The 22,346-nt window shown below is 36.6% G+C and overlaps 6 protein-coding genes and 1 non-coding gene across 8 annotated transcripts; 5 read left to right on the plus strand and 2 right to left on the minus strand.

Annotated features, from left to right (window-relative positions):
* The first annotated feature begins 1,880 nt into the window (after positions 1 to 1,880).
* Positions 1,881 to 4,461, plus strand: LOC18017412 (rop guanine nucleotide exchange factor 5). Its single transcript, XM_006398992.2, has 7 exons — positions 1,881 to 2,218; positions 2,387 to 2,503; positions 2,595 to 2,749; positions 2,833 to 2,907; positions 3,000 to 3,290; positions 3,381 to 3,749; positions 3,827 to 4,461. The coding sequence occupies exons 1-7, from the start codon at positions 1,939 to 1,941 to the stop codon at positions 4,358 to 4,360; spliced, it is 1,821 nt and encodes a 606-aa protein (XP_006399055.1). The 5' UTR covers positions 1,881 to 1,938; the 3' UTR covers positions 4,361 to 4,461.
* A 198-nt stretch (positions 4,462 to 4,659) lies between these two features.
* TRNAD-GUC lies at positions 4,660 to 4,731 on the plus strand. The gene has a single exon. It is a non-coding gene; the product is annotated as a tRNA-Asp (tRNA).
* Positions 4,732 to 4,760: 29 nt separating this feature from the next.
* LOC18017413 lies at positions 4,761 to 5,486 on the plus strand. Its single transcript, XM_006398993.2, has one exon. The coding sequence runs from the start codon at positions 4,832 to 4,834 to the stop codon at positions 5,357 to 5,359; it is 528 nt and encodes a 175-aa protein (XP_006399056.1). The 5' UTR covers positions 4,761 to 4,831; the 3' UTR covers positions 5,360 to 5,486.
* A 573-nt stretch (positions 5,487 to 6,059) lies between these two features.
* Positions 6,060 to 6,774, plus strand: LOC18017414. Its single transcript, XM_006398994.2, has 2 exons — positions 6,060 to 6,529; positions 6,621 to 6,774. Exons 1-2 carry the CDS (start codon positions 6,172 to 6,174, stop codon positions 6,635 to 6,637), a joined length of 375 nt encoding a protein of 124 aa, XP_006399057.2. The 5' UTR covers positions 6,060 to 6,171; the 3' UTR covers positions 6,638 to 6,774.
* Positions 6,775 to 6,859: 85 nt separating this feature from the next.
* On the minus strand, positions 6,860 to 8,759 carry LOC18017415. The gene is made up of 4 exons (XM_006398995.2): positions 8,468 to 8,759; positions 7,947 to 8,010; positions 7,104 to 7,289; positions 6,860 to 7,018 (listed from the first exon to the last, which is right to left on the minus strand). Exons 1-4 carry the CDS (start codon positions 8,606 to 8,608, stop codon positions 7,002 to 7,004), a joined length of 408 nt encoding a protein of 135 aa, XP_006399058.1. The 5' UTR covers positions 8,609 to 8,759; the 3' UTR covers positions 6,860 to 7,001.
* A 4,037-nt stretch (positions 8,760 to 12,796) lies between these two features.
* Positions 12,797 to 17,592, plus strand: LOC18017416 (protein NEDD1). The gene is made up of 10 exons (XM_006398996.2): positions 12,797 to 13,117; positions 13,461 to 13,573; positions 14,070 to 14,333; positions 14,422 to 14,526; positions 14,845 to 14,910; positions 15,080 to 15,301; positions 15,591 to 16,097; positions 16,296 to 16,916; positions 17,008 to 17,193; positions 17,277 to 17,592. The coding sequence occupies exons 1-10, from the start codon at positions 12,955 to 12,957 to the stop codon at positions 17,382 to 17,384; spliced, it is 2,355 nt and encodes a 784-aa protein (XP_006399059.1). The 5' UTR covers positions 12,797 to 12,954; the 3' UTR covers positions 17,385 to 17,592.
* An 80-nt stretch (positions 17,593 to 17,672) lies between these two features.
* On the minus strand, positions 17,673 to 22,318 carry LOC18017417 (folylpolyglutamate synthase). 2 transcript variants are annotated; one of them, XM_006398997.2, is made up of 17 exons: positions 22,178 to 22,318; positions 22,041 to 22,080; positions 21,801 to 21,946; positions 21,656 to 21,721; positions 20,977 to 21,086; positions 20,615 to 20,675; positions 20,327 to 20,410; positions 20,160 to 20,216; positions 19,984 to 20,044; positions 19,732 to 19,778; positions 19,556 to 19,633; positions 19,120 to 19,284; positions 18,758 to 19,033; positions 18,520 to 18,598; positions 18,227 to 18,382; positions 18,005 to 18,132; positions 17,673 to 17,921 (listed from the first exon to the last, which is right to left on the minus strand). In XM_006398997.2, exons 1-17 carry the CDS (start codon positions 22,316 to 22,318, stop codon positions 17,862 to 17,864), a joined length of 1,755 nt encoding a protein of 584 aa, XP_006399060.1. In that variant the 3' UTR covers positions 17,673 to 17,861. The 2 variants fall into 2 exon arrangements, with proteins under 2 accessions (XP_006399060.1, XP_024011566.1); XM_024155798.1 differs by lacking the exons at positions 22,041 to 22,080; positions 22,178 to 22,318 and having other exon boundaries at positions 21,661 to 21,721; positions 21,801 to 21,941.
* Positions 22,319 to 22,346: the final 28 nt, after the last annotated feature.

A 22,346-nucleotide genomic window follows, 5' to 3' on the forward strand; every position in this document is an offset into this window, starting at 1 on the left:
CACAGGCTGAATGTGATGCATACGAGACAGATCTCGACGATGCTCTGGAATGGCGGGTTCACACTATGCTTACTCTGTAATTAACTCTATCATGTGATCATATATTTTATGACTCATAAGGAAATTGTGATAGATAGTGTCCGCCAACATTTCTAAACACCCTATCAACCGTTCCAAAAAATACAATTTCGGTATATTTAGTTCAAACTTATTATAACAAGATTTCAAAAACTATTTTACCACGAAGAAAAGAGAAAGGAAAATAATAAAATTTCTATCATGATTCATGAAGGCTATAAAAGGTGTATAAAGGGCAGCATCTAGTAAAGTATGAAGACAATACTTACTCAAGAATAAAGTACGAAGACAAGGTCACAAGGATTTGAATTGAAACCAAGATCGAACGTAGAAGGCGGGACGTGGAACACATAATAAAGAAAATAGAATGTAAATCGATATACGTTAAAAAAATTGTAAAGAATACAAACATTTGGTAAAAGGATAGTTTATAAGAGTGTTGTGTCCAAAAGTCAAACTTTTGTTGGCACTTTAACAAAAGTACTGTACCTACTATACATTTAGGCTGTATAAGTCATTTGAATTTAGATATAAAAACAATGGTTTATGCTGTTAACAATTCTAATTATAAAAAGGTCCAAACTTCATAATACCTTTCACTTTATTTTAATAGTAAGGAATAGTATCGCTCTATTGAAGTTCAAATTTTGGAATTATTAGATGTGATGTGATGGACATGGCGGAAGAAAATATATATGGAGAAAACTTTATCAACATTTGTGATGTTTTAGGATCAAACAACGGGAATGTTTTGATTTTGTTCGTATTTCATTCAAATGGATGATCAATCAACCATACTTTTCAAAAATTTCAACTATTTTGGTATTATCTTAATTTTTTTTTTACCAATGGTCTAAGAATATTGAGTCATTGAAAGCAGTTGTTTTCATTTATTTATATTAAGTTAAAATGTTTTTTTTTTGGCAAAAAAATAAGAAAACTGATATTGACGAATATGAAATCTTCTTGCAAAAATAATAGTTTGAATCAGATAAACTAGTGATTTTACTAATTAAAATAAAAATGTTACTTAACAAGTCATTAACCTACCCCTACCTGAGGGAGGCCTTAAAACGGCTACGAACTTAAACGAATATGGGACCAGACCATATGCGTTTGAATCAAATCCTCACTTTACTCTATATATTACAAACATCCATATTTACGAAAATACCACTCTCTTACATTTTGCATTATTTTCTGACAACAAAGAAAAAAAAACGCTGCATTAAATCACTTAATCCTTTTCAACTCCTAAATCTTATTAATATTGGCGGCTTACATAACATTAAATTTTGGTGCTCTTCAAGAAGAATGTCTCCACCAATTAAAGTTTTTTTTTAGATTACACTTTTTTCAATTCTGCATGTAGTAATCTTCACATGTTAAAAAGACAATAATTTTCTTAAGAAATGATTCCGTTCACAGGAATAAGATTTTAGCTAATTTGTCAATTTGGCATTTCTCTTGTTTCATTAATATAACAAATTATTTCCCCACAATTAATACAAACTACTAAACCACAATTGCTAATTGTAGTAAAATACTCTTTAACTTCTTGATTAACCCAATGGGGCAGAACCGTAACAGCTCACCATACGAGAGATTTGTCCGCCAAAAAGATCATTTAATTTTTTGAAAAAAAAAGTCAAATATATTATTATTATTACCACTCTTTCTCTCTCTATACTCGTGACAGAGGAAGCGAAACAGAGAACAAAACTTTTTATCGGCTGAATTTTTCGAAATTCTTTTCTGTCTCACGAAAGACACGTTCTTACCTTTAATAGCCGTTTGATCAATTATTTTGGGTCTTGCAAAGAAAAACCAGTTTTTCTAAGTTTGAACTGGTTTTAAAAAATGGAGAATTTAGTGAAGAGCTGCGCAGGAATTGAGAAGAAAAGAAGTGGTTTGACTCAATCGGTAGACGAATCGAAGGAGGGAAGCAGCACGAGCGAATCGAGCTACGAGAGTTCTTCAGGCGCCGCTTCGTCTTCTCCGCCACCTCAGTCGATTCTGGGCTGGCCGATAAGGAAAGCCTCATTTCGTAGGAATTCAAAAGAAAATCTCAAACCAGACCATAACAAATCTGCCCTTCTCACTGATTCTGGGTTTCAAGGGAAGGACGTGAATATTTCAGGTTAGTGATCTGTTTTCGTTTCCCTAGAAAGAAAGTATAAAAAGAAGCTCTTTTACCTTAATTTTAGTTGTTTTGACTTTTGTAGGACCGAATTTTCAAATTTCGAAGTCGAAAAAGTTCTTTCAGATCTCATGTGTTTTCTTTTTCCTCCTCTGATTTTGAAATTAGATGTCGATATGATGAAGGAGAGATTCGCAAAGTTATTACTTGGTGAAGATATGTCAGGTTCTGGTAAAGGCGTGTGCACGGCTTTAGCCATCTCCAACGCCATCACCAATCTCTTTGGTAAATTAAAGCAAAAAGGACCAATCTTTGTGTTTGTCTAAGTATCTCACAAACTCTCTCTTTAAAGTGTTAAAATTGTTTCTTCTTTTAGCTACGATTTTTGGGCAACTATGGAGACTAGAGCCGCTTTCAAGCGTGAAGAAGGAGATGTGGAGAAGGGAAATGGAGTGGCTTCTTAGTGTTAGTGATCACATCGTTGAGTTAACACCTTCAACGCAAACTTATCCAGACGGCAAAAAGTTCGACGTAAGTTCTTGATTTTTTTAACATTTTTGCAACTGACATTACTGGATTTTTAATCCGCAATTAATCAATTTGTGGATCTTCAGGTCATGACTTGCCGACCAAGATTTGATCTTTTCATCAACCTCCCAGCTCTCCGTAAACTAGACAATATGCTTCTTGTGAGTCTCTCACTCAACTTTTTTTACTTTCATGATGGTCCTCTCATCTGAAACCTTTATTGATCTAAGTTTCAATCTCACTTTTTAAATAGGAAATACTGACGAGTTTCAAGAAGACCGAGTTCTGGTATGTTGATCAAGGGATTGTGGCTTCGGAGAACGATGGCTCAGCTTCTTTCCGCAGAAAGATTCAGCGCCAAGAGGAGAAATGGTGGTTGCCTGTTCCTCGTTTAGCACCTAATGGCCTCACAGAAGAAGCAAGAACAGAATTGAATCACAAGAGGGAGTGTGCGACGCAGATACTTAAAGCTGCAATGGCCATTAACAGCGTTTCTCTAGCCGAAATGGATGTTCCCGAATCATACCTTGAAACCCTTCCAAAGGTTTCTGTCTTAAAATTCAAAACATCCCTATAAAACCATTCTGAGATATATATAGTCTTTGTTCTGACACATTAAAACTCTTGGTCGCAGAACGGTAGATCCTGCCTTGGGGATGTTATCTACAGGTACATAACATCTGAGAAGTTTTCTGCAGAGTCTCTTCTCGATTGTCTTGATCTGTCCTCTGAGCATGTTGCTCTTGATATTGCAAACCGTGTGGAAGCTTCGATATATGTGTGGCGCAGAAGAGTTGAGACAAAACTTGGAGTCAACAATAATAATAATACTTCAAGCTCTGCTCCAAAGTTATCATGGGAAATGGTCAAAGAACTAGTGGCTGCTGGTGACAAAAGGGGTTTACTTGTTGAGAGATCAGAAACTCTCTTACGTTGCTTGAAGCAGCGGTTTCCATCTCTAACTCAGACTTCTCTAGACATTAGCAAGATTCAATGGAACAAGGTCCCAAAAATCCATTTTCTCTGAATACTTCACATTACAAGGTTGGCTTTGCTTGTTCTTACATTAAAATGTTACAGGACATTGGGAAATCAATCCTAGAGAGCTACTCGAGGGCACTGGAGAGCTTGGCATCAAACATCGTGGCAAGAATCGATGATTTACTCTATGTGGACGACTTAACAAAACAGTCTGATGATAACAATCTGTTGTCAAATCCAACGGCCAGCATTAAAGCTCACAAGAAAGTAGTGCCGATGATCCCTTATCTAATATCTGCATCAGGAACTCCTTACAGAACAAGCTTCTCAACGACACCGGGTTTCTCTCCTTTGTCTGCTCCTCCAATGATTAGCCCCAGAAAAGGAGAGAGAACACCTTCTTATTCCAGCAAGAACACCATCAAAGTCAATGAGAAAGGTCTTCCTTCTCGAGGATTTGGAGTGAGAAGGGTCTTGAACAATTATCTTGGCATGGAATCGAAACTGAAAGGAAGCGTGAATCCCTCAGAGAATTCAGATGCTGCAGTGATTGGCAAAGAAGTTGAAGAAGAGAAGAAAAGAGACTCAACATCAGTCCATCAAAAGGGTCCTCCAAAGTACACTGTCTCTTAAGAGCTAATGGAAATTCAATCCCTAGAATGTACTATTATGCTGACATGGATTGATTTGTTTGATTTACTTGTAGTTTTTGTCTTATTCTATCTTCTCGAATGGTAAAGTGTCTACATTTGCAATCCAAAATCAAAATTAGCATAAGTGGGAGTAGTCGTTACAAAGATGCTCATCAAATTTGTTCTGGTTGGTATACCGGTTTATTGATTGGTAAACAACACAAACGAAGTTATATTGTAACGTGTAAGAAATTGGTATTCACAAATATTAGTTAAAAATATGAAAACTTTAACAAAAAAGTCGTTGTAGTATAGTGGTAAGTATTCCCGCCTGTCACGCGGGTGACCCGGGTTCGATCCCCGGCAACGGCGTAAACTTTTTTACTCTTTCGAAAATCTTCTTTTTTTTTTTTTGTCCCTTCATTATTTCCCGACGAATCTCTGGGTCGCGGAATCGAATCTGCCGGAGAAAATGACGACAAGTATTCACATCACAGCTCTCGACGGAATCGTCAACGTGAATTCTCTCTTCACCCTCGCCGTCTTCATCGGATTAGCTTGGAACCCTACGGACCCTTCCAACAGCCTCGTAACCGATCCGAATTGCAACCCGACGGCTCGTATGGCGGAGAATCTCGTCGCCTTCCATGTCTACTCCTTCGCGTCCTTCCTATTTTCAAGCCTCATCGCTCTAGGTCTCAAGCAAGCCATGAGGCTCAACATAGCCGCTTCGTTTCACTTCTCCTCCCGGATCGATCCGGTGGTGTATTACGTCAACAAGACGGCTCTCAGATTCGGGATGGTTATCTCCGGTTTGGGTTCGGTTTGCGGATGTGGGTTCCTTATGTTGGCTTTGATCAACGTTGTTCAGATCAAGCTCGGGACTTTTGGTTGTGGTGCTAGTGGCCATACTTATGCAGCCGTTGTGCCGCTCCTGATCCTGGTCCCTTCTGCACTTTTCATCTATGTTTCTCTTATGCTCTATGCTTTTACTCGCTAGAACATGGTCTTGTTCCATGATTGATGCGAATAGGAACATGTTTTGTATACTAAACGTGGTGATTCCGATGTTATGATATGACTCAGAATGATTCCTATGCTGATTCCGAGATATGGTTCTTGTTAAATCTTTGATTTCTTCAGTTGTCTGAGCTACATGATATTCTCAACTAAATGGAATAATCAACTGGTGGATTCAAACATATTCGATCCCAGGAAATGGGTATTAGATTATGCTTTTCTGATGCTGGATTGTTAGGATCTCTTGGATATAGATATAGCAGAGTTACTGTGCAAAAGAAGGTTTTTTTACCCTACTTGGAATCAAACATCAAAAAGAGAGAACTTTTCTATGTCCCTCATCTGGATTAGAGCTTTTTCAGTTTTTTTTTCTAGTTTTCAGTCTTCTTAGATTTCCTCTGTAATCTCACATATTTATGCTAAATAGCTTTGAGGATTGACGAAAGCTAACCTAACATATCTAGATCTTATGAATGCAAAAAGATGTATTTTGACCTGAAGGACCCATTGATCTGTATACTTTTGAAGTTTTTGATACTGGTTTGTCAAGTAACAACACCTCTTTGCTTTCTCAAGGGTTTCAAATGATTAAGCTAGAGACTAAGGGCAGGCTAACCTTACTTTAGATTAAAATAACTATGCACTTTGAGGCCCTTAATGCGACTGATTAGGTGAAGTAATTACTATGTTCCTTTAGTGCTTCTTCCACTACTACTATGTGGATTTTCTTTGATATTGCCAAATCCCTTGGCCATCTCATTTGCTATAAATCTCAGTTTCCACAAGTAGTATATGCATATCAAGTCTACTTTAAGAATGGAAACTCGCGCTCTATCTCGCATTTTCCTCCTAGTACTCTGCATCTACAGCCTTAAAATCGCGGTTGATGGAGCTGGAGAATGCGGGAGAAATCCCCCGGATAGAGAAGCCATAAAGCTGGCTCCTTGTGCAATGGCTGCACAAGACAAGTCTGCTAAAGTGTCTGCAACTTGCTGTGTTCGAGTGAAACAAATGGGTAAGAACCCGAAATGCCTATGCGCTGTCATGCTTTCTTCGACAGCTAGGAGCTCTGGAGCAAAGCCAGAGATCTCAATGACCATTCCTAAACGCTGCAACATCGCTGATCGTCCTATCGGTTACAAATGTGGAGGTAATAATAATATAAACTACTATTCAACTAGTCCTTTCCTTACAGATGAAACTAGTCTTCTGATCAAGTGTTTTTACTTGTTTTCTCGCAGCTTATACTCTTCCTTGAGGCAGCAGACAGAGAGCAATAGATGCGTTCTTTCAAAACCAGTCTAATTAAATTGTTACATGTTCATTTCAATAAATATTTGGATCAAAAAGGATGAAAATATATGACTTTTTACTAAGATTGTGACTTGTGATTGTTTAGTTACTCGGTGCGTGCGATACATCAGTCGTAGATGCGGTCCATTAACCGCATTTCTTTAAACTATGTAGGATTACAAAAACAAAACAAAAAAAAAACAAAAAAAAAAAAGATGAAAAAAACATATAAACAAAACCCCAAAGATCACACAGCAGAGTAGTTAAGGATGTGAATGCAGACGATATATATGGCCTTTGCGGAAACCAAGTGGACCATTAGGTTGATCTTAGTAATACAAAGAACCTGCAATATAATGAAACAAGCTATTGATAAATTGAGAGTGTTTTAAGTAAAAGAGATTAGTAAGCAATAAGGTACAATTAAGTACCTTTCCACCAATTTCCTCTGGAAGCAGAGGGGGTTGTGTCAGTGCGATCATCGGTTTCTTTGGGGTGATGAGACGGAGAAGCGGAGGAGCCATCGGTTCGTGGAGGTGAATAGTGTTGCTGGCCTCCGTAGTAAATGGAGGAGCTGAAATACGAAGCTTCTCTCTTTTCATGGCTGCTTCTCTCATCTTTGGAAACACACCCACCAAACAAAAGTAAAGAAACCCACAAATCATCAGTTCATTCGTTAAGAAAAGAGAAACAAAAAGGCGTATATATATACCTTTTCAGAAATTTCTGTAAAACAAGTAGTTGGAAACTAACAAAATTGGTGATTTTTTAACTGAAGTAGCTCTTTTTTTCAATATGATAGATCAAAGTCCCTCATACAGTATGTTTGGTAGGTGGAAAAATGTTAGTTTCAGTAAGCAGTGTGAAATATCGATAATGAAGATATTTCTCTTTTGACAAAAAAAAAGAGATCTAGATATTTCTCCAAATAAAAATGAAAATTTTAAATTCATAAAGTTCTTTAATATTTTAATCACATTGGTTTCAGACCAAAATAAAAACACGATGGACAAATGGCCTGATGTTGATCTTTTTGGGACTTCCAACAATCGTTTGATGCACTTAAATCTTGCCTCTATACATACACTACTTAAACTTGATTGAAACTTAGAAATATTACACTCTCTTTCAAGATTAATTTAATTTAACTTTTGCAAAGAAGAAAAATAATAAAAACTATAACAAAATTGCTATAGAAGTTTGCTAAGTTATTATCCATAATATAATTTTCTAATATTTTTGGAAAATGAAATTTATTTTACAATATATATTACCAGTAGTTTGGGAGATGTTGCTTTGAACTTCAGAAGCAGTGTGATTTCCCTTCTTCCTTGCTACCTACATTATCAAATGGCTTCAAATTAATTAACTAGCAACTTAACAGAAAATGAAAAACTAATAGACCACACTATATATATATATGTATGTATATCATGATATGCACCCATAAGAAGATCCATGCATGAATGTGATAGTTACTATGCTCACTTGTCGTGTAGCTAGTAAGGAAAATTCTTTATGACTTGGTATGAAAAGCCTTATCTATTACAAAAGCCTATCTACTTCAAAAAAAAAAAATGAACACAAAGTATGCAGCGAAATTGAATTTGATTCGTATTGTATTTGATCTACAATTTTCATATAAATTTCGACTTAATTTGCTACAAAAGTGCTATTATATAAGGTCATTAAATGAAAGATCATCGAAATATAGATGTTATATGCACATACTAACGGTCAACATATACATATACATATCATATATATATATATACACATATGTATAATAGATTACTGGAGGAGGGAAAATGGAGTCAAGTATAGTTGAACAAGAAGATGCAGAAGAAGCAGAGGCTGATCCTTTTGGACCAAACAGATGATCAAATGAAGAAGACGACGAAGGTGAGGCCGCAGCTTTGGTTTTCCTGATATCCATTGATGATCGATATATATAGTTAGTAATTTAAAATAAAAATATATATATTTCAATGAGTTTTCGAGAGAGAGAGAGTAGAGTCCTTGAGAAAAATAAGGATGTTATTGATTTGTTGAGTGAGAACAAGAAAGAGAAATGGATAATGATAGTTATTGATGATGACTTTGGTTTTTGGTTTTGCCCTAACGCCCCAACGGTCTGTTATATAACCAACTTCTGATGAGAAGAAGATGGCTTCACGTGATCCCCACGTGGCTCTGCCGCCGTCTTCAGCTCTCTCCGCTCTGCCACGTGTATTTTCTCTTTAGATGCCGTGGATAAACTTTGCTTTTTCTACTTTTGTACTCTTCTCTACACTTCTTAATTCACTCTCTGTTTTGTCATTTGGATAAGTTCTTTACCTGCTTCTTTTCTTCACTTTAAACAATGAGTTTTTTTTTTTAAGAAAAAAAAACTCGTGGTGATTATTGCTCTTTGGCACATACATACACTACAATCTCTATCTCCTTCATTTTCTTAAAATTAAATAATAATTCGATCATGCATGTGACTCAAATTGACTTTTTCTTGAAGGTGTAGCTTTATTTTTTCTTCTAACATCTTTTAGTTTGAAGTATGGACTAAAGGGTTATTCATGGACATCCTCAAATATCGAATACTAGACTTTGATTTTAACAATATAATTTCAAACTATGTAGGAAATGGGTTGTTGTCGACTTTTTGGTTTAAAATAAGAAATTGAATAATTATTATAAGGATAATGTTGGATAGGGAGACAAATGTTATGCTGGTAATGTGGTTTAAAAAAAAAAGGTATAATTCTAAATAAAAACACAAAAGGTCATCTAAAATCCCAATAGATAAATCAAATCACATTTTAGAGTAGAAAATGTAAAGACTAACAAGTAACAAGGATAGAAAATAGCTAATGAAGGCTTCTCTCCATTTAGGGATGAATAATTAAAGAGTCCATTTTGTGGGAGTGAATTTACAGAAAATTACTAAATTATCGCATTCGTTTTTTAATTATTTGGTCGAAATGATATATGGAATCTATTTCCCATTTATTCTTCGTCGACATGTACCCCAGTTCATTTCTTTGTAATAGATAATTAAACCAGATAAGATACTGATATTTTGGTCTCTCCTTTTTATTGACATGTAAAGGATTGTGTATATTTGATATTTTTTACCGGAAATTCCGATCTTAGCGAAGTATATATCTGCAGATTTGACGGTCAAGTGAAGCCATAATCATATCAAAAATGTAGATATGATAAATTGATTTATTCCAAATAGAAAGAGAGGTTGCAAAGAGTGAGGCATATTCCACGTCTATCTTCTCTGTAATTTTGATTGCATTTATCTTCTCCAAATCTAGTAAGATTCGACGTATAATATTTTTTCGGATATATTAATATATATATAAGAATCAAAATCACTTGCAAATTAACTTTTGCGGATAAATTTGATATTCCACCCTCAGACATACAAAGACATATATACCGACATCAAATGAACAGAAATGGCTCACATGTTGACAAAAAATAAGAAGAAAAGAACAGATAGCAAATAGCTATGAGTATTCTTATCCAATTTCGTCTAAAAAGATTAATTAACATCTTATTGTTTAACTTTTATCTTATGCAGAAATGATACAACTTATGGGTTTAACTTATCGAAGGACGTTCCTAAGCAAGAATGATATCATCTGTAAGCGGAGAGATCATAGAAGTCTTTGATTGTGAATCCTATCATTTTTTATTTTATTTTTTCGATAGAATTAGTATCTAATCGGAGATAAATTTGTGTCTAAACTCTGGTTAACCTGCCTCTAAATGTTTAATTAGACCCTAGGAAAAATATATAAACATTGGTTAACAGGTATACTGGCTCCTAGATATTGGGGTCAAGTGACTTCAAGACTAAAGAATAATTAAAGTGGAAAACAACCCATACATCAATTATCAAAGTTGTGAGTTATGTAGACAAAAAGAAAGAATATAACATTACAGGAGTAAAATGCAATATGTGTGATCGAACTCAATCTTAAAGTTTAAACCTTTAAGAATTTCGAGCAAGCTAATTCTAATGAAGAAAATCTAATTAAAAGATTTATACAAAGTAATGATTATATCAGTTTTCCAGTTGTTTAAACATAAAATATGCTTTTAAATCTCAAGATTTCGAGTTCCATAGTTCGTTTTTCAAGCCTACTCGTGTTTCAACTTGCAAACCTCAAATGTCACTTTTTCCTGTTGCTCAAAACAATTTTTTTTCCTATTTATTTAAATTAATTCAGAAAATCATTTCGAAACCTATATCCGTTTCGTTACTCAAGAAGAAAAAGAAGTGAAAGAGTAAATGAAATCTTCGGCAATGGTTGTTATTTTTAGATGATCACACTTAATAAAATTAATTTTCAGGAGGCAATACATGTTTCTATGGAAACACAAAAAAAAAAAAAACAGAGTCTTCAAAAGAGCGAAACTTTACTTTATAACTAAGTGAAGACTCGTGTATACACACAGAGACTTGTATACTTTATAAATTTATAATTTGTGTTGTATAATATGATAAATTTTTTATTTAAACTTTAGGAATATTTTACTTGTATGAAAAACATCTTAACAAATACAACTTAATTCGATATAGAAGTGGTCATTTGATAAAATGTATGAATTGATATAAATTGAAATTATTTATTCGTATTTATTTTTATTATAATGTAAACACATTTTTAAATTTTCTGTAGTTTTTACTCTAAATTTCCAGTTAGTTTCGGTTATAATCAACCACATATTAAAAACTAAAAAGAAAATAATTAATGTTTTCTAGCTTAAGTTATATGATCACTTAATTGGAAGTTTTATATTATGCACATAAAATTTAGATTATCAGCTTAAATTGCAGGAAACTTTCTGACTTTTTTATATGTTAACAGTTAGCACACACAAAAAAAACACTTACATCTATGCAAGCTACACATCGCCATATCATATTTAAGAAAGTACAAATACTTTTCTATAACTTCTAAAATTACGTAAGGATCTAGTCTTACCAATCGTTCTTTCATAAACTTTGCACCCCAAGAATCGAGCGTAGAAAGAATTATTGCCTTATAGGAACTACATTCTATTTCTGTCTAAATATGAAATCGTTTAATAACACACTGCCTAAATTATGTTATAACACAATACTTAGATAATGAGTACAAAATGTGATCATATTGTGATCCTAACTCCTAAGTCTTGTCTCCCATGAGAGCGGCTGAACAACCTCCAATTAACACTCATGAGGAATAGAAGATGATAAAACAATTACAAATTATGCAGACTGAAAAATCATCCGATCATAACAAATTTATCGATCATTTATGGTCATCACAGTTTTAAAAAATTACTCTTTTGATATTCTTTCCCGAGAAAACTTTTTGTCCCCTCACTCCTAAATCCTTCTCTGCTTTCTCTATAACCTCCTCTTTGTTGTCTTTATTACGTCTCCCCCATAACATTTGTAAGTTGTAACCCAAGCAATAAAAAAAGAATGAGGTTAAACCATACCATTAATTCATCATAATGGCAACAAACATGCATAGTGATATCAACATTCGCCTTTACCATTTTTTATATTTTCTCATTTTAGAGAGAACACAATTCGTTAAAATGTTTCAGGTTATTTAGATACGCAAACCCACTTTCTACCAATAATATCAAGCCATTTAATCCTTCATAAACTCTTAACTGAATTTTCGTGCGACCTTCCTTCTCCAATATCTTTTTTTTTTTCAAATCTTCTCCAATATCTGAAGATAAATCACCACATTTTGAAGTCATAGCCATGACCACAATTACTTCCTTCACTTACAAACTCGTATAATCCCAGTGAAATTTTCAAAACTCGATTTTAAGTTTTGTCATTAAAATCCAATTGAAATTCTGACTGATGAATCAAAGAGGAATTTGGCAGTAGTAAAGACATGAAATAAATTCCAAGACTCATAGATGTCTTTATTATTATTTAAAATTTAAAATATCAGATTTTTTTTTGTTAAAGCTGTGAGACACAATCCAACTTTTATATAATAGATATTCAATGAAAGTTCAATGGGCATAATCAATTGCACAAACACTCGAAATTTTACTTTAATTTTAAAATAATTTGTTTTTTTTTCTCACTGTTTGTAGCTCTCTCTCTACGCGTAGGGTTCAAATTTTTTGATTTTACTGTTCACCGAGAGAAAAAGAAGAGTTCCCGCATTGTCCAGATTCTGTAATATGCATCGAGTAATTTGAGTTTCCACGGGAAAATTTGCGACTGTGACTGTGAGTGTAGGTGAGCCAGTGATGGTGTCGAACTTGGTGGAGCCTTCGTGGCGCCTTCTGGCGGCGAGCGGCGGAGATACGGTTAAGCTATTCGACGTGTCCGCCGATTCCGGTGATCCCTGCGTTTTGAGTTATACTCCGACGCCTGGCTGTGCTGTCAACTCCGTCAAGTGGAATCATACGAGTAAGTAATCTCCAATTTTCCGGATTTGTTTGGCTTCTCATTTCGTCCCTGGTTTGCTTGGTTGGTGAGAGCTTAGGAAAGCAAATTGATTTACCATTTCCACTTTTATCTTCTAGATACTCTGTGATCTGCTATACAAAATGAGTTCAGTGTCGATTTGGTGTGCACTTTAGAGATCGCAGTTTTGGGAGTTTTTATTAGTCAATAACAACATGTTGCTTGGTAAATCGTTGTCTTTGAAGTTTCGTACTAGTTAATGTTTCTGTGATAATGTTAGTGGAAGGAGAATATTTCTTCTCTTTCTTCATCAATGTGTGTTGAGCTTATGTTTTCTGGGATGCAGATTTAGTTGTGGCGAGCACGGGAGATGATAAGAAGATATCACTCTGGCAGCAAAATGGGAATAGTTTAGGAACAGTTCCGGTTACTGGAAACGACGGTGGTGATAGTGCTGAGGTTAATTCCTTTCTAGATGAGTTTTTCACTCCATTGTTTCTGATTTCAATGTGTCTCTCTCCTGCATATCTTATTCATTAACAGTCGCGGCCTTTGTCTCTTAGCAATAGACATATCCTTAGATGAATGGAGCTAGAAGGAGATCCTTTTATATCCCTTTCGAAAATGTGAACTTTTGTATCTAGAAAGCATGAACCACAAACTATTGTGGAGCCTAAGAACCAATGATGATGAAAACAGTTGTGTGCTCAGTTATATCTCACATTTGAGTCCATTGTCCTCATTATGATGCAAGTCAAGATTTATCCCAGAATAAACATCCCCCGCTGTTGTGTAAAGTTACATTCAGGCTCCAATATGAGCGGAAAAAAGAGAGTATAAAGTGCATCATATTTTAGTCATCTTACAGAGTCTTTGCATTTTTTCTAGAATAACTGCCTAATTCATTGTGAATGATATTACTTTATGCTTAGTTGCTGTGTCATAATGGATTCAGGAATGTTTGTCGGCTATTAGCTTCAGCAAAAAAGGGTCCAGGTACTTATGTTCTGGAGGAACTGGTCAAGTTGTAAAGATATGGGATCTGCAAAGAAAGCTTTGTATTAAGAAGTTGAGGGGTCATACAAGTACAATAACGGGCGTTATGTACAATTGCAAAGATGATCATTTGGCTTCTGTCAGTGTTGGTGGGGATCTGATAGTCCACAACCTTGGGGTATCGACAGCAAGGGCTAGCGAACTCAAAGATCCAAATGGGCAGGTTGTTCACTTTGTACATGTATACTTTCATCCATTGCTTACTGCCACGGTCATCAAACTTATTGGCTTTCTAATCGATTCAAGACCAGGTATTGAGGGTGCTTGATTATTCACGGTCCAGTCGACACCTTCTACTTACTGCAGGCGATGATGGCACTGTGCATCTGTGGGACACGACTGGTCGGAACCCAAAGGTCTGTTTTATTTATTTTTTGCGATTCACTTGGAAAATGATGTGAATCTTCCACTGTTTCTTCTATAAATGTTTAAAAGATTTCATGAATTACTAGTACTATTTTGATGGGGTTATAAGTTGGGGAAGCCAGGAAATTTCTGTCTGCATTGCGTTCACAGATATTAGAACTATAAAAACATAAATTACACGAGTGGTTTCGTTGTTTCTGAAGACTGGCTGAATCATAAGTTAAACGAAATGGCTGAAGACTCGATTATTTGTTTATACTTACCATTTAATTCCTGATATCGGTGAGGATTTGCTTTCATTTCCACAGATTTCCTGGTTGAAGCAGCATTCTGCACCAACTGCTGGTGTTTGCTTCTCTCCATCAAACGAAAAGGTAACTAAATCCTTATTAATTATTATTGCTGCACATAACGCAAAGAAGTCAGATGAATGTGATTTCAAATCCTGATCGGTATATATGTACATGCCCTTGTCTAATGCTCTTTGAGATAATAGTTATACTATGTAAGTAATCGACAATCTAGATTATCTACTATTAACAGATAATTGCTAGTGTGGGGATGGACAAAAAGCTTTACACTTATGACTCTGGATCCAGAAGATATTCGTCCTGCATTTCTTATGAGGCACCTTTCTCATCATTGGCGTTTGGGGATAATGGTTACATTCTGGCAGCTGGAACCGGTAATGGTAGAGTAGTGTTTTACGACGTTCGTGGAAAACCGCAGCCTGTCACTGTCTTGCACGCTTACAGTAGTTCAGAGGTGAATGCATTTCTAACTTTGCAATTTCTTTAGCCTATCATATATAACTACTTTAGTTCCGTGGATTGAACATTTTGGACTTGGCACTAGTAGTTGTTTATTTGTTGTCCTATCCTGGTTTGCCTTCCGTTTCATGAGTTTGAAATCTCCAGCAGTTGCAGCAAAAATATTTTCTTTTGGTGACGTGATCTATATGTTGTTGGTGTCAACATACTCTCTTGCTGGGATATAATTTTCTTATAAAATTTGGATTGCAAACGCTAACTAAGCTTTTGCTTTTATTGATCAGGCTGTAACAAGTTTATCATGGCAAACATCAAAACCAGTTATTGTGAATGAGAAAAACTGCACTGCTGAGATGGCTCTTCTTGGTGGTACCGTGGACGATTCAGTTGTCATTCCTGATCCACTTCCCTCAACGACATCCTCAGATTCACAGTCCGCTTTGGTACCAGGTTCTCGTGGAGCTGTCACGAGTACGGTGAATGTCTCATTTGCAGACCAAACACCAAATAGAACTAATCTACGGCAAAGTGGGCCACTGGGAAGACTACATGCTCTTCGTGCCAATGACAGTTTCAATGATGATATGGGTGTATTTTCCCCTATCATTGACGTATCATCTGTTGAGAAGTGGGCTGAGAGTGAAGTATTCAACAATAAGGATCATTTAGTTGTTGACAAAAAGCCTTCCTCTTTGTTATTTCCTTCATCCAGCAAAGGGTTTCCATTCGGAGATGATGGAAACAAGGAACATACGATATTTGACTGGAGATCAACTTCTACTTCGAAACAGGTTTGTGTTTCTTCATCAAGAAAGTGTGATTATTATTTTTATATGTCATGTTCATAACCTTCATTATGTCTCCAAAGTCTCTGTTTATTTGTGGTTATACAGAATACATTGGCTGGACCTAATTTAATTTTCTCTCTAGTATATTATTTTCTCCCATATGTTTCATCAGTTTCAAACGTGTTTCCATTGTTTACGCAGGACGACACGAGGGCTGCTTTTTCACCATTTGGAACTACTACGCCAACAGCATCATCCAAAAGTGAAGACTCTGCCTTGACGCCTCCAGAAGCATGGGGTGGTGATAAATTATCTGAGAAGTTTAACCAATTGGCCAATGAGAAATATTCTGATAAATTTAGCCACCTGCATGCACCTTCACGTCTCGGGGTTTCAAGCACAAGCGCTAGTACACCTGGATCGATGTTCTCCTCTAGCTCTCGAGATTTCCCCTTGTCGCTTGGTCAGACAAACCTCGCAAACGTCGGCTCAGAATTCCCACGGATCAGAGACTTCTCTTCAAACTTTGACACATCCTCGACGCTGACAGACAACAACTTACCTTCAAGCCCGTTGTTAACAAAAGGCATCGCAGCTGCGGGTACCATTGATTCATTGAGGCTATCACCAAGTTTCACTCGTAGGTTCTCTACATATGCTGAGAGAATCAGCACCACTTCTTCCTTTAGTGATGGGACCTCTCTCTCTGTGGGTTCACCCAAGATAAAGAAAACAGGAGCAGAAACGAGAGAGGAAATTTTAAACAATCTGTTGCCAAGACCTGAGACGGTGGCTGCAGCGGAAGCTCTTCCGGTTATGAATGTATGTAAAAAGTATCAAAAAAGCATTTTTTTTTTAATTCCTGCTAATATCTCATTTTGGATATCTGTAACTTGGGCAAAATCTGTTGCAGGGAGGAAACATGGTAGGGTCGAAGCAATCTCAAACAGATCAACAGCAAGTGGTGGGTAGTAGCAATTTTACACTTCAACTATTTCAAAGAACTCTCGAAGGAACTCTGGATTCTTTTCAAAGCTCCATTCACGACGACATGAGGAACCTGCACATTGAGATCCTCAGACAGTTCCACATGCACGAGGTAATGTTTGCTGCTCTTGCTCTAATGTCGTCAATCTTGTCTTCTACAAAAGACTGATCTGTTTTTTGTTTTGTTTTTGGCAGATGGAGATGTCGAAGGTGTTAAGTTCGATTCTGGAGAACCAAGCGGAGCAAATGAAGGAGTTGCAAGCGTTGCGGAAAGAGAACCAGCAGCTCCGACAAAGGCTTTAGAGGAGACCGTTATTGAGTCTTTACTAAGTTTTTGTGTGTTCAATTGCTGTGTGGATTTCATTCCCTTTAGTACCTTTCATGTTCCTCGCCTTTTTTTTTGCCATTGAATCGATCTTTTTGTTTGTTTTCATATTATGATTGATTCGTTTGGGTTTTGGTTTGGTTTGGTAGAGCTTCCCATTTATTGTGTTATATATATCATCTGATTATTTAACTTTTTCATCCGTTTTAGTTTTGGGATGACTTTTTCATCCGTTAACAATTGGAACCTCTATTGATTCGTAAATCTGAAGGAACAAAATCAAGCTATTAGTGTAGCATTTGTAAAAGAACATGTTGCTTTTAAGTTTAACTAAAGGAAAAAGAAAAGAAAAAATCTATGTGGAAAGTGAGATCGAAATAATACACACAAGATTTAATATCCTCTAACCGCAGGTCCAGTGGCTTCCGTGATTTAGTGTGGTGTATTCAGAATCTTCATTTTCTGACTAATCTCAGTACATCGCCCACAAGATGTAACGAACCAGTTACAAGAACCTGCACACACATACATACAAACATACAGTCCTTGAGCCACTTGAATATCATCAATATTCGATTAAAAGGGGTTCGGGTTATACCTGGAAACGTGTGGCTGAGCTACTCTCATGTACACTATCCCTTAGCCATTTTATAGCCATCGGTAGTGAAGTAAACACCTCACTGTTCCCTCTTCTTTCAACATCTTTCCCTTTGTCTTCTTCTCCTTCTGCATTCCCAATAACCACAGAATATTAAGTTAAGATATGGTCCCAGGCGACCGTGTGTCAGTTCCATGATCAGAAAGATATTATTTTACTTACCTCTTTCATTTTGGACAAGGCTTTCCCACACTTTCTGGAGTGTGAACTGCCATGACAAGTCAACCTGTGGATCATTCTTTGGCAAATCGGTCGCTGTACCAACCTTGTGATACACAGACATGTTTGGTACAAACAATGCCTTCTTGAAATGAACACCTACAAGAACCATTATTCAGCTTTCTCTCCGTTTTACTCAAATAAGTTTCTGCCTTTTGAAGAATTCTCCATTTCAAAAAGCTTGTTTCCTCAAGGACAATGTGCTAAACACCAAGATACAAGGCTCAAGAACTTACCGTATTTAGCGCACGTATTCCTTAGATGTGGAAGCAATAGATTTGGGTCCCGAACTGACATGCAATTGAAGAGCAATATCTGCAAAGCAGCCAGATGCTCAAACCTTAGATAACCGCAGAGAAAAATAGATACAGACAGAAGAAGATACTCTAACCCAATCCTTTTACTGTAAATTCATTAAATCTCTTATAAGATTTATAAATCCAAGACAGAAGAAGCAACCCCTTGTCCCCTTACCTGTTGGCAATTTTCTTCTCCTGAAGATTGATCATGAGAGGATCCTGTGGAGCCATTAACCAAATGTTCTGAACTCTCTGACTGGTTGTCCCCTTTAACAGCTAACGAAAACCATTTGGCGCATACTTCCATGCTTTCTGGACTGTGAGCTCCATCCAGATAAAATACTAGATCTCCTGGAGTCCGAGATTCGATAAATTCATCAGGGACAACCTGTGCTCGCCCTTGTAAACTCGCTGTAGCTAAACCTTTGATGAATGGCTCAGGGAGAATATTCTAAACCAAAGGATGAAATTCACAAAATGAGAGAAGGGCTTAGATACAAGCTGAGAAGTAAACAAAAACAGGGAAGAGCAGTTTACCATCTGAGTCAGACTGGGAACTTCAAGTTTACCAATTTTCTGAAGCCAGGTAGAGGCGAGCGAAACTGCTAGACGAGCATTGAGATATTGGTGCTCCCCATCAAGCCCAAGTTTCTGACCACTTAACTGCCTTGCAGTTAGTGGTTGTACCACTTCGAGATTCACCTGTCAATACGATGATAAAAGCTACTATTAATATCACAACCTTTCAATAGAATGTTGCAAATCCGCATGAGCACCTACACTTACTTTCACAGATCAACAAAACCAGAATGGAACTATAGCAAATGCACCTAGTTGTGGACGCATTGATTTCTCAATTTTCACCACAAAGGAATTGTACATCTAAATTACTACAATCATCTAAACAGCACATAAACATTGCCTGCCAAGTTTTTTAATGACTATAGGGTTCAATAGTTTAAATTGGACGTACATCTAATTCAGAAGCTTTATCTTCAAGGACACGCATGGCTTCATCAGGTTGGGGCACTGTGAAAGCTGGAACTCCAAGCTAACATATGAACAAGGAATATGAGGAAATTATGGAGAGACCAAGTTACGAAAAGGAATGATTCATTTAAAATTTAGATATACAAGAGTTATAGCCACCTTGAAAATTCCAGCCTTCTCACCAGCAATTTTGCCAAGTGTATCACCTGTGATGCAACCCACAGAGAAGAAAGAAATCATGATACAATAGTAAACAAAAGGAATGTAACTCAAAAATCTGTGGCTCATTTAATGAAAGCATAGATCTCCTGATTTAAAACTTTAGAGACAAAATAACTAGAGATATGGACACTGATAACATTTTCATAGCAGCATTGGTATGGCATGCATGAGAGGGTTCCAGTTACAAACCTAAAATTTCCATGTGGTCATATCCAAGTGAAGAAATACCACATACCACAGGTTTCTGAACCTGTAACATGCCAGCAGTGAACCCCATGAGAACTTATTTAGTCACAAGAAAAGAATACTTACAGCCTTCTATTTGGAGAAATAGCATTTGAGCTTAGAAAAGATGTCAAACGTACCGCATTGGTGGCATCAAACTTCCCACCTAATCCTACCTCCAATATAGCAGCATCTACCTGCATAATGAAGCAAAGAGCGGTATCATTAAAGAGAAAAAGATGTTTTCACATTTCTCATGTCACTGGATAAGATAAATGGTTACAAAAGGTAAAGATTGGCATCAAACCTCTTCTGCAGCAAATATTTTAAAAGCTAGCAACGCAAGGAAGCGGAAATATGTAGGCATTGGTATCTCCTCGTTAGCTCTCTCCTGCAAATCAAATAGTCAGTAACCTTGTATCTTGAGTCAAATACTAAAGTGCTCTTCAAGATCACTACCCCTCAAGGAAAATAATTCCAATGAAAATCTACGTTGATGATAACTACTTACTAGTCAATAGAGAAACCCAAAATACAGAGAATGAATTCAAAGCAACAGATTCAGAATCCTTTTTTTTTTTTCTTGCAAACATACCTTGAGCCTGTTATAGCACCACCAGAAATAACACAAAAATTTCTCCTCACTTAAGTCCACACTGCAGAAATAGAACACATCAGCTAAAGCAAGGTGAGCAATTTTCAGAATAGAAGAACGCAAACTAGAGATTCACTGCTTCGTTTGCTACTTTTGGAACTCTGGTTGTTCGAGACTAAGAAGGGAGTATGTAACACATATGCCCAACCAATATGTTTGAAACAACAAAAATAAAATAGGCTTTTGGAAGTGGAAAAAAATTGGTTATGCTAACGTGGTAGTGTTTGTAATCAGGTTCCTGCTTCTATGAGCACAGATATATGTTTTTTCTTAAAATTTCCAACAAACTTAGAAAAACTTACCCATCTAAGCGAAATCTTTCCCGGACATCAATGAGGTGAGGTGAAGTGAAGAGTCCAGTTCGGAAGCCATAGTTTCGTAAAATAGACTCGGTGAAGGCACATGTGGATCCCTTCAGGCCACATAAACAGAGAGAGAATAGTGTTAGCTGTTGGATCCGATAGTAACCAACCGTGCAGGCAAAGTACTAGTTTCATAACATATTCCATCGTGCTACCACGATCTAGAAGAAAGAAACTCATAAGAGGCATCATCCCGCACTGATTATCCCAATACTGTTTATGAACCAAGATTTTAAAAGTGGCAACCTTGCACAACTGACACCCTACAAATGAAACAATATGCACCTCCTAGCATGTAAAGGTTCAAATTAATGTCCTTTTTCGCACCTGAAACTTTAATTTTTACAAGCCGAGCTCCATTCCTTTTGCTCAGGGAATTACTCAAATTGGAAAAAGCTTAAGATGACTCAGTCCAGTAACGTATCTCAATTCTCCACAAAGCAAAACCTTAGACTTCTGACAAAGCAGTAACAAGGACATAACGGTCACTAGTAGTGTAGAACTAAGATAGGCTTACACGAATCGAAACAGAGATCCAACTAATGAAATCAACTCCTAACGTATATCTTGACACACATAAAAGAAAATAACTTAGTATTATTATCCAGAAATTAAATACCTTGCCTTTGGTTCCAGCGACATGGATAACTTTCATCTTTAAAATGTCTTTTTCCAGGTCAAGTAGCTGAAAATGGATTACGAAAATCGTAATATTCATCAGAAAAACAAAATATAACATAAAAGAATCCAGTGGAAAGAGAAACCTTGAGATAATCAAAAACTAGCTCAAAGCGATCCCCTTTATTGCTCTTATCAGCACGACTTCGCTTGGTGATCAAAGAAGACAAAGCAGCCAACGCTTCCTCATACGAATCTCCTCCTGCTTTTTGCTTCACCACTCCATAATCACCTGTATTCAAAACAAGTGAACTCGATCCATAAATATATACGTTTCCTCGTATCAAGTTAGGACCAAACTAGAGAAGAAAGGAGATTAAACAAACCTTGAGCTGCCATGTCGATCTGCTTCCTTAAAGAGCGAATCTGAAACGGGAAAAAATGAGAATATGAAAGATACCCAAAACAAGATTCCTCCGAGATTGTCGGAAAGAGAGTATGAGGGAGAAAGAGAAGGAGGAACCTGAAAAGAGAGAGACGTAAGGTGTGGCTGCTGGTAGTGATGGTGGAGCCGAAGAAGCACCGAAGGAATCGAGAGGTGGCAGAGAAACGCAGAGCTCAAACGGCACGGTGTGGTACGAGGTACAAACGAAACAGCAAACATTCTCTTGTCTACGTTGCACTCCACACTC

This window comes from Eutrema salsugineum, unplaced genomic scaffold, assembly GCF_000478725.1.
Source record: "Eutrema salsugineum unplaced genomic scaffold, Eutsalg1_0 scaffold_2, whole genome shotgun sequence".
Taxonomy (NCBI): Eukaryota; Viridiplantae; Streptophyta; class Magnoliopsida; order Brassicales; family Brassicaceae; genus Eutrema; species Eutrema salsugineum.

Coding starts and splice junctions, on each gene's coding strand:
- LOC18017417 (XM_006398997.2), bottom strand. CDS start 22,318: ATGTTTGCTGTTTCGTTTGTACCTCGTACCACACCGTGCCGTTTGAGC. Junction 20,045..20,159: donor AGTTTGATGCCACCAATGCG/GTACGTTTGACA, acceptor GGCATGTTACAG/GTTCAGAAACCTGTGGTATG. Junction 18,133..18,226: donor CCTTGTCCAAAATGAAAGAG/GTAAGTAAAATA, acceptor TTGGGAATGCAG/AAGGAGAAGAAGACAAAGGG.
- LOC18017414 (XM_006398994.2), top strand. CDS start 6,172: ATGCATATCAAGTCTACTTTAAGAATGGAAACTCGCGCTCTATCTCGC.
- LOC18017413 (XM_006398993.2), top strand. CDS start 4,832: ATGACGACAAGTATTCACATCACAGCTCTCGACGGAATCGTCAACGTG.
- LOC18017412 (XM_006398992.2), top strand. CDS start 1,939: ATGGAGAATTTAGTGAAGAGCTGCGCAGGAATTGAGAAGAAAAGAAGT. Junction 2,219..2,386: donor GAAGGACGTGAATATTTCAG/GTTAGTGATCTG, acceptor TTTTGAAATTAG/ATGTCGATATGATGAAGGAG. Junction 3,750..3,826: donor GCAAGATTCAATGGAACAAG/GTCCCAAAAATC, acceptor AAAATGTTACAG/GACATTGGGAAATCAATCCT.
- LOC18017416 (XM_006398996.2), top strand. CDS start 12,955: ATGGTGTCGAACTTGGTGGAGCCTTCGTGGCGCCTTCTGGCGGCGAGC. Junction 14,334..14,421: donor TCAAAGATCCAAATGGGCAG/GTTGTTCACTTT, acceptor ATTCAAGACCAG/GTATTGAGGGTGCTTGATTA. Junction 16,917..17,007: donor AAGCTCTTCCGGTTATGAAT/GTATGTAAAAAG, acceptor AATCTGTTGCAG/GGAGGAAACATGGTAGGGTC.
- LOC18017415 (XM_006398995.2), bottom strand. CDS start 8,608: ATGGATATCAGGAAAACCAAAGCTGCGGCCTCACCTTCGTCGTCTTCT. Junction 8,011..8,467: donor ACTCCATTTTCCCTCCTCCA/GTAATCTATTAT, acceptor TTGATAATGTAG/GTAGCAAGGAAGAAGGGAAA. Junction 7,290..7,946: donor CAACATCTCCCAAACTACTG/GTAATATATATT, acceptor GTGTTTCCAAAG/ATGAGAGAAGCAGCCATGAA.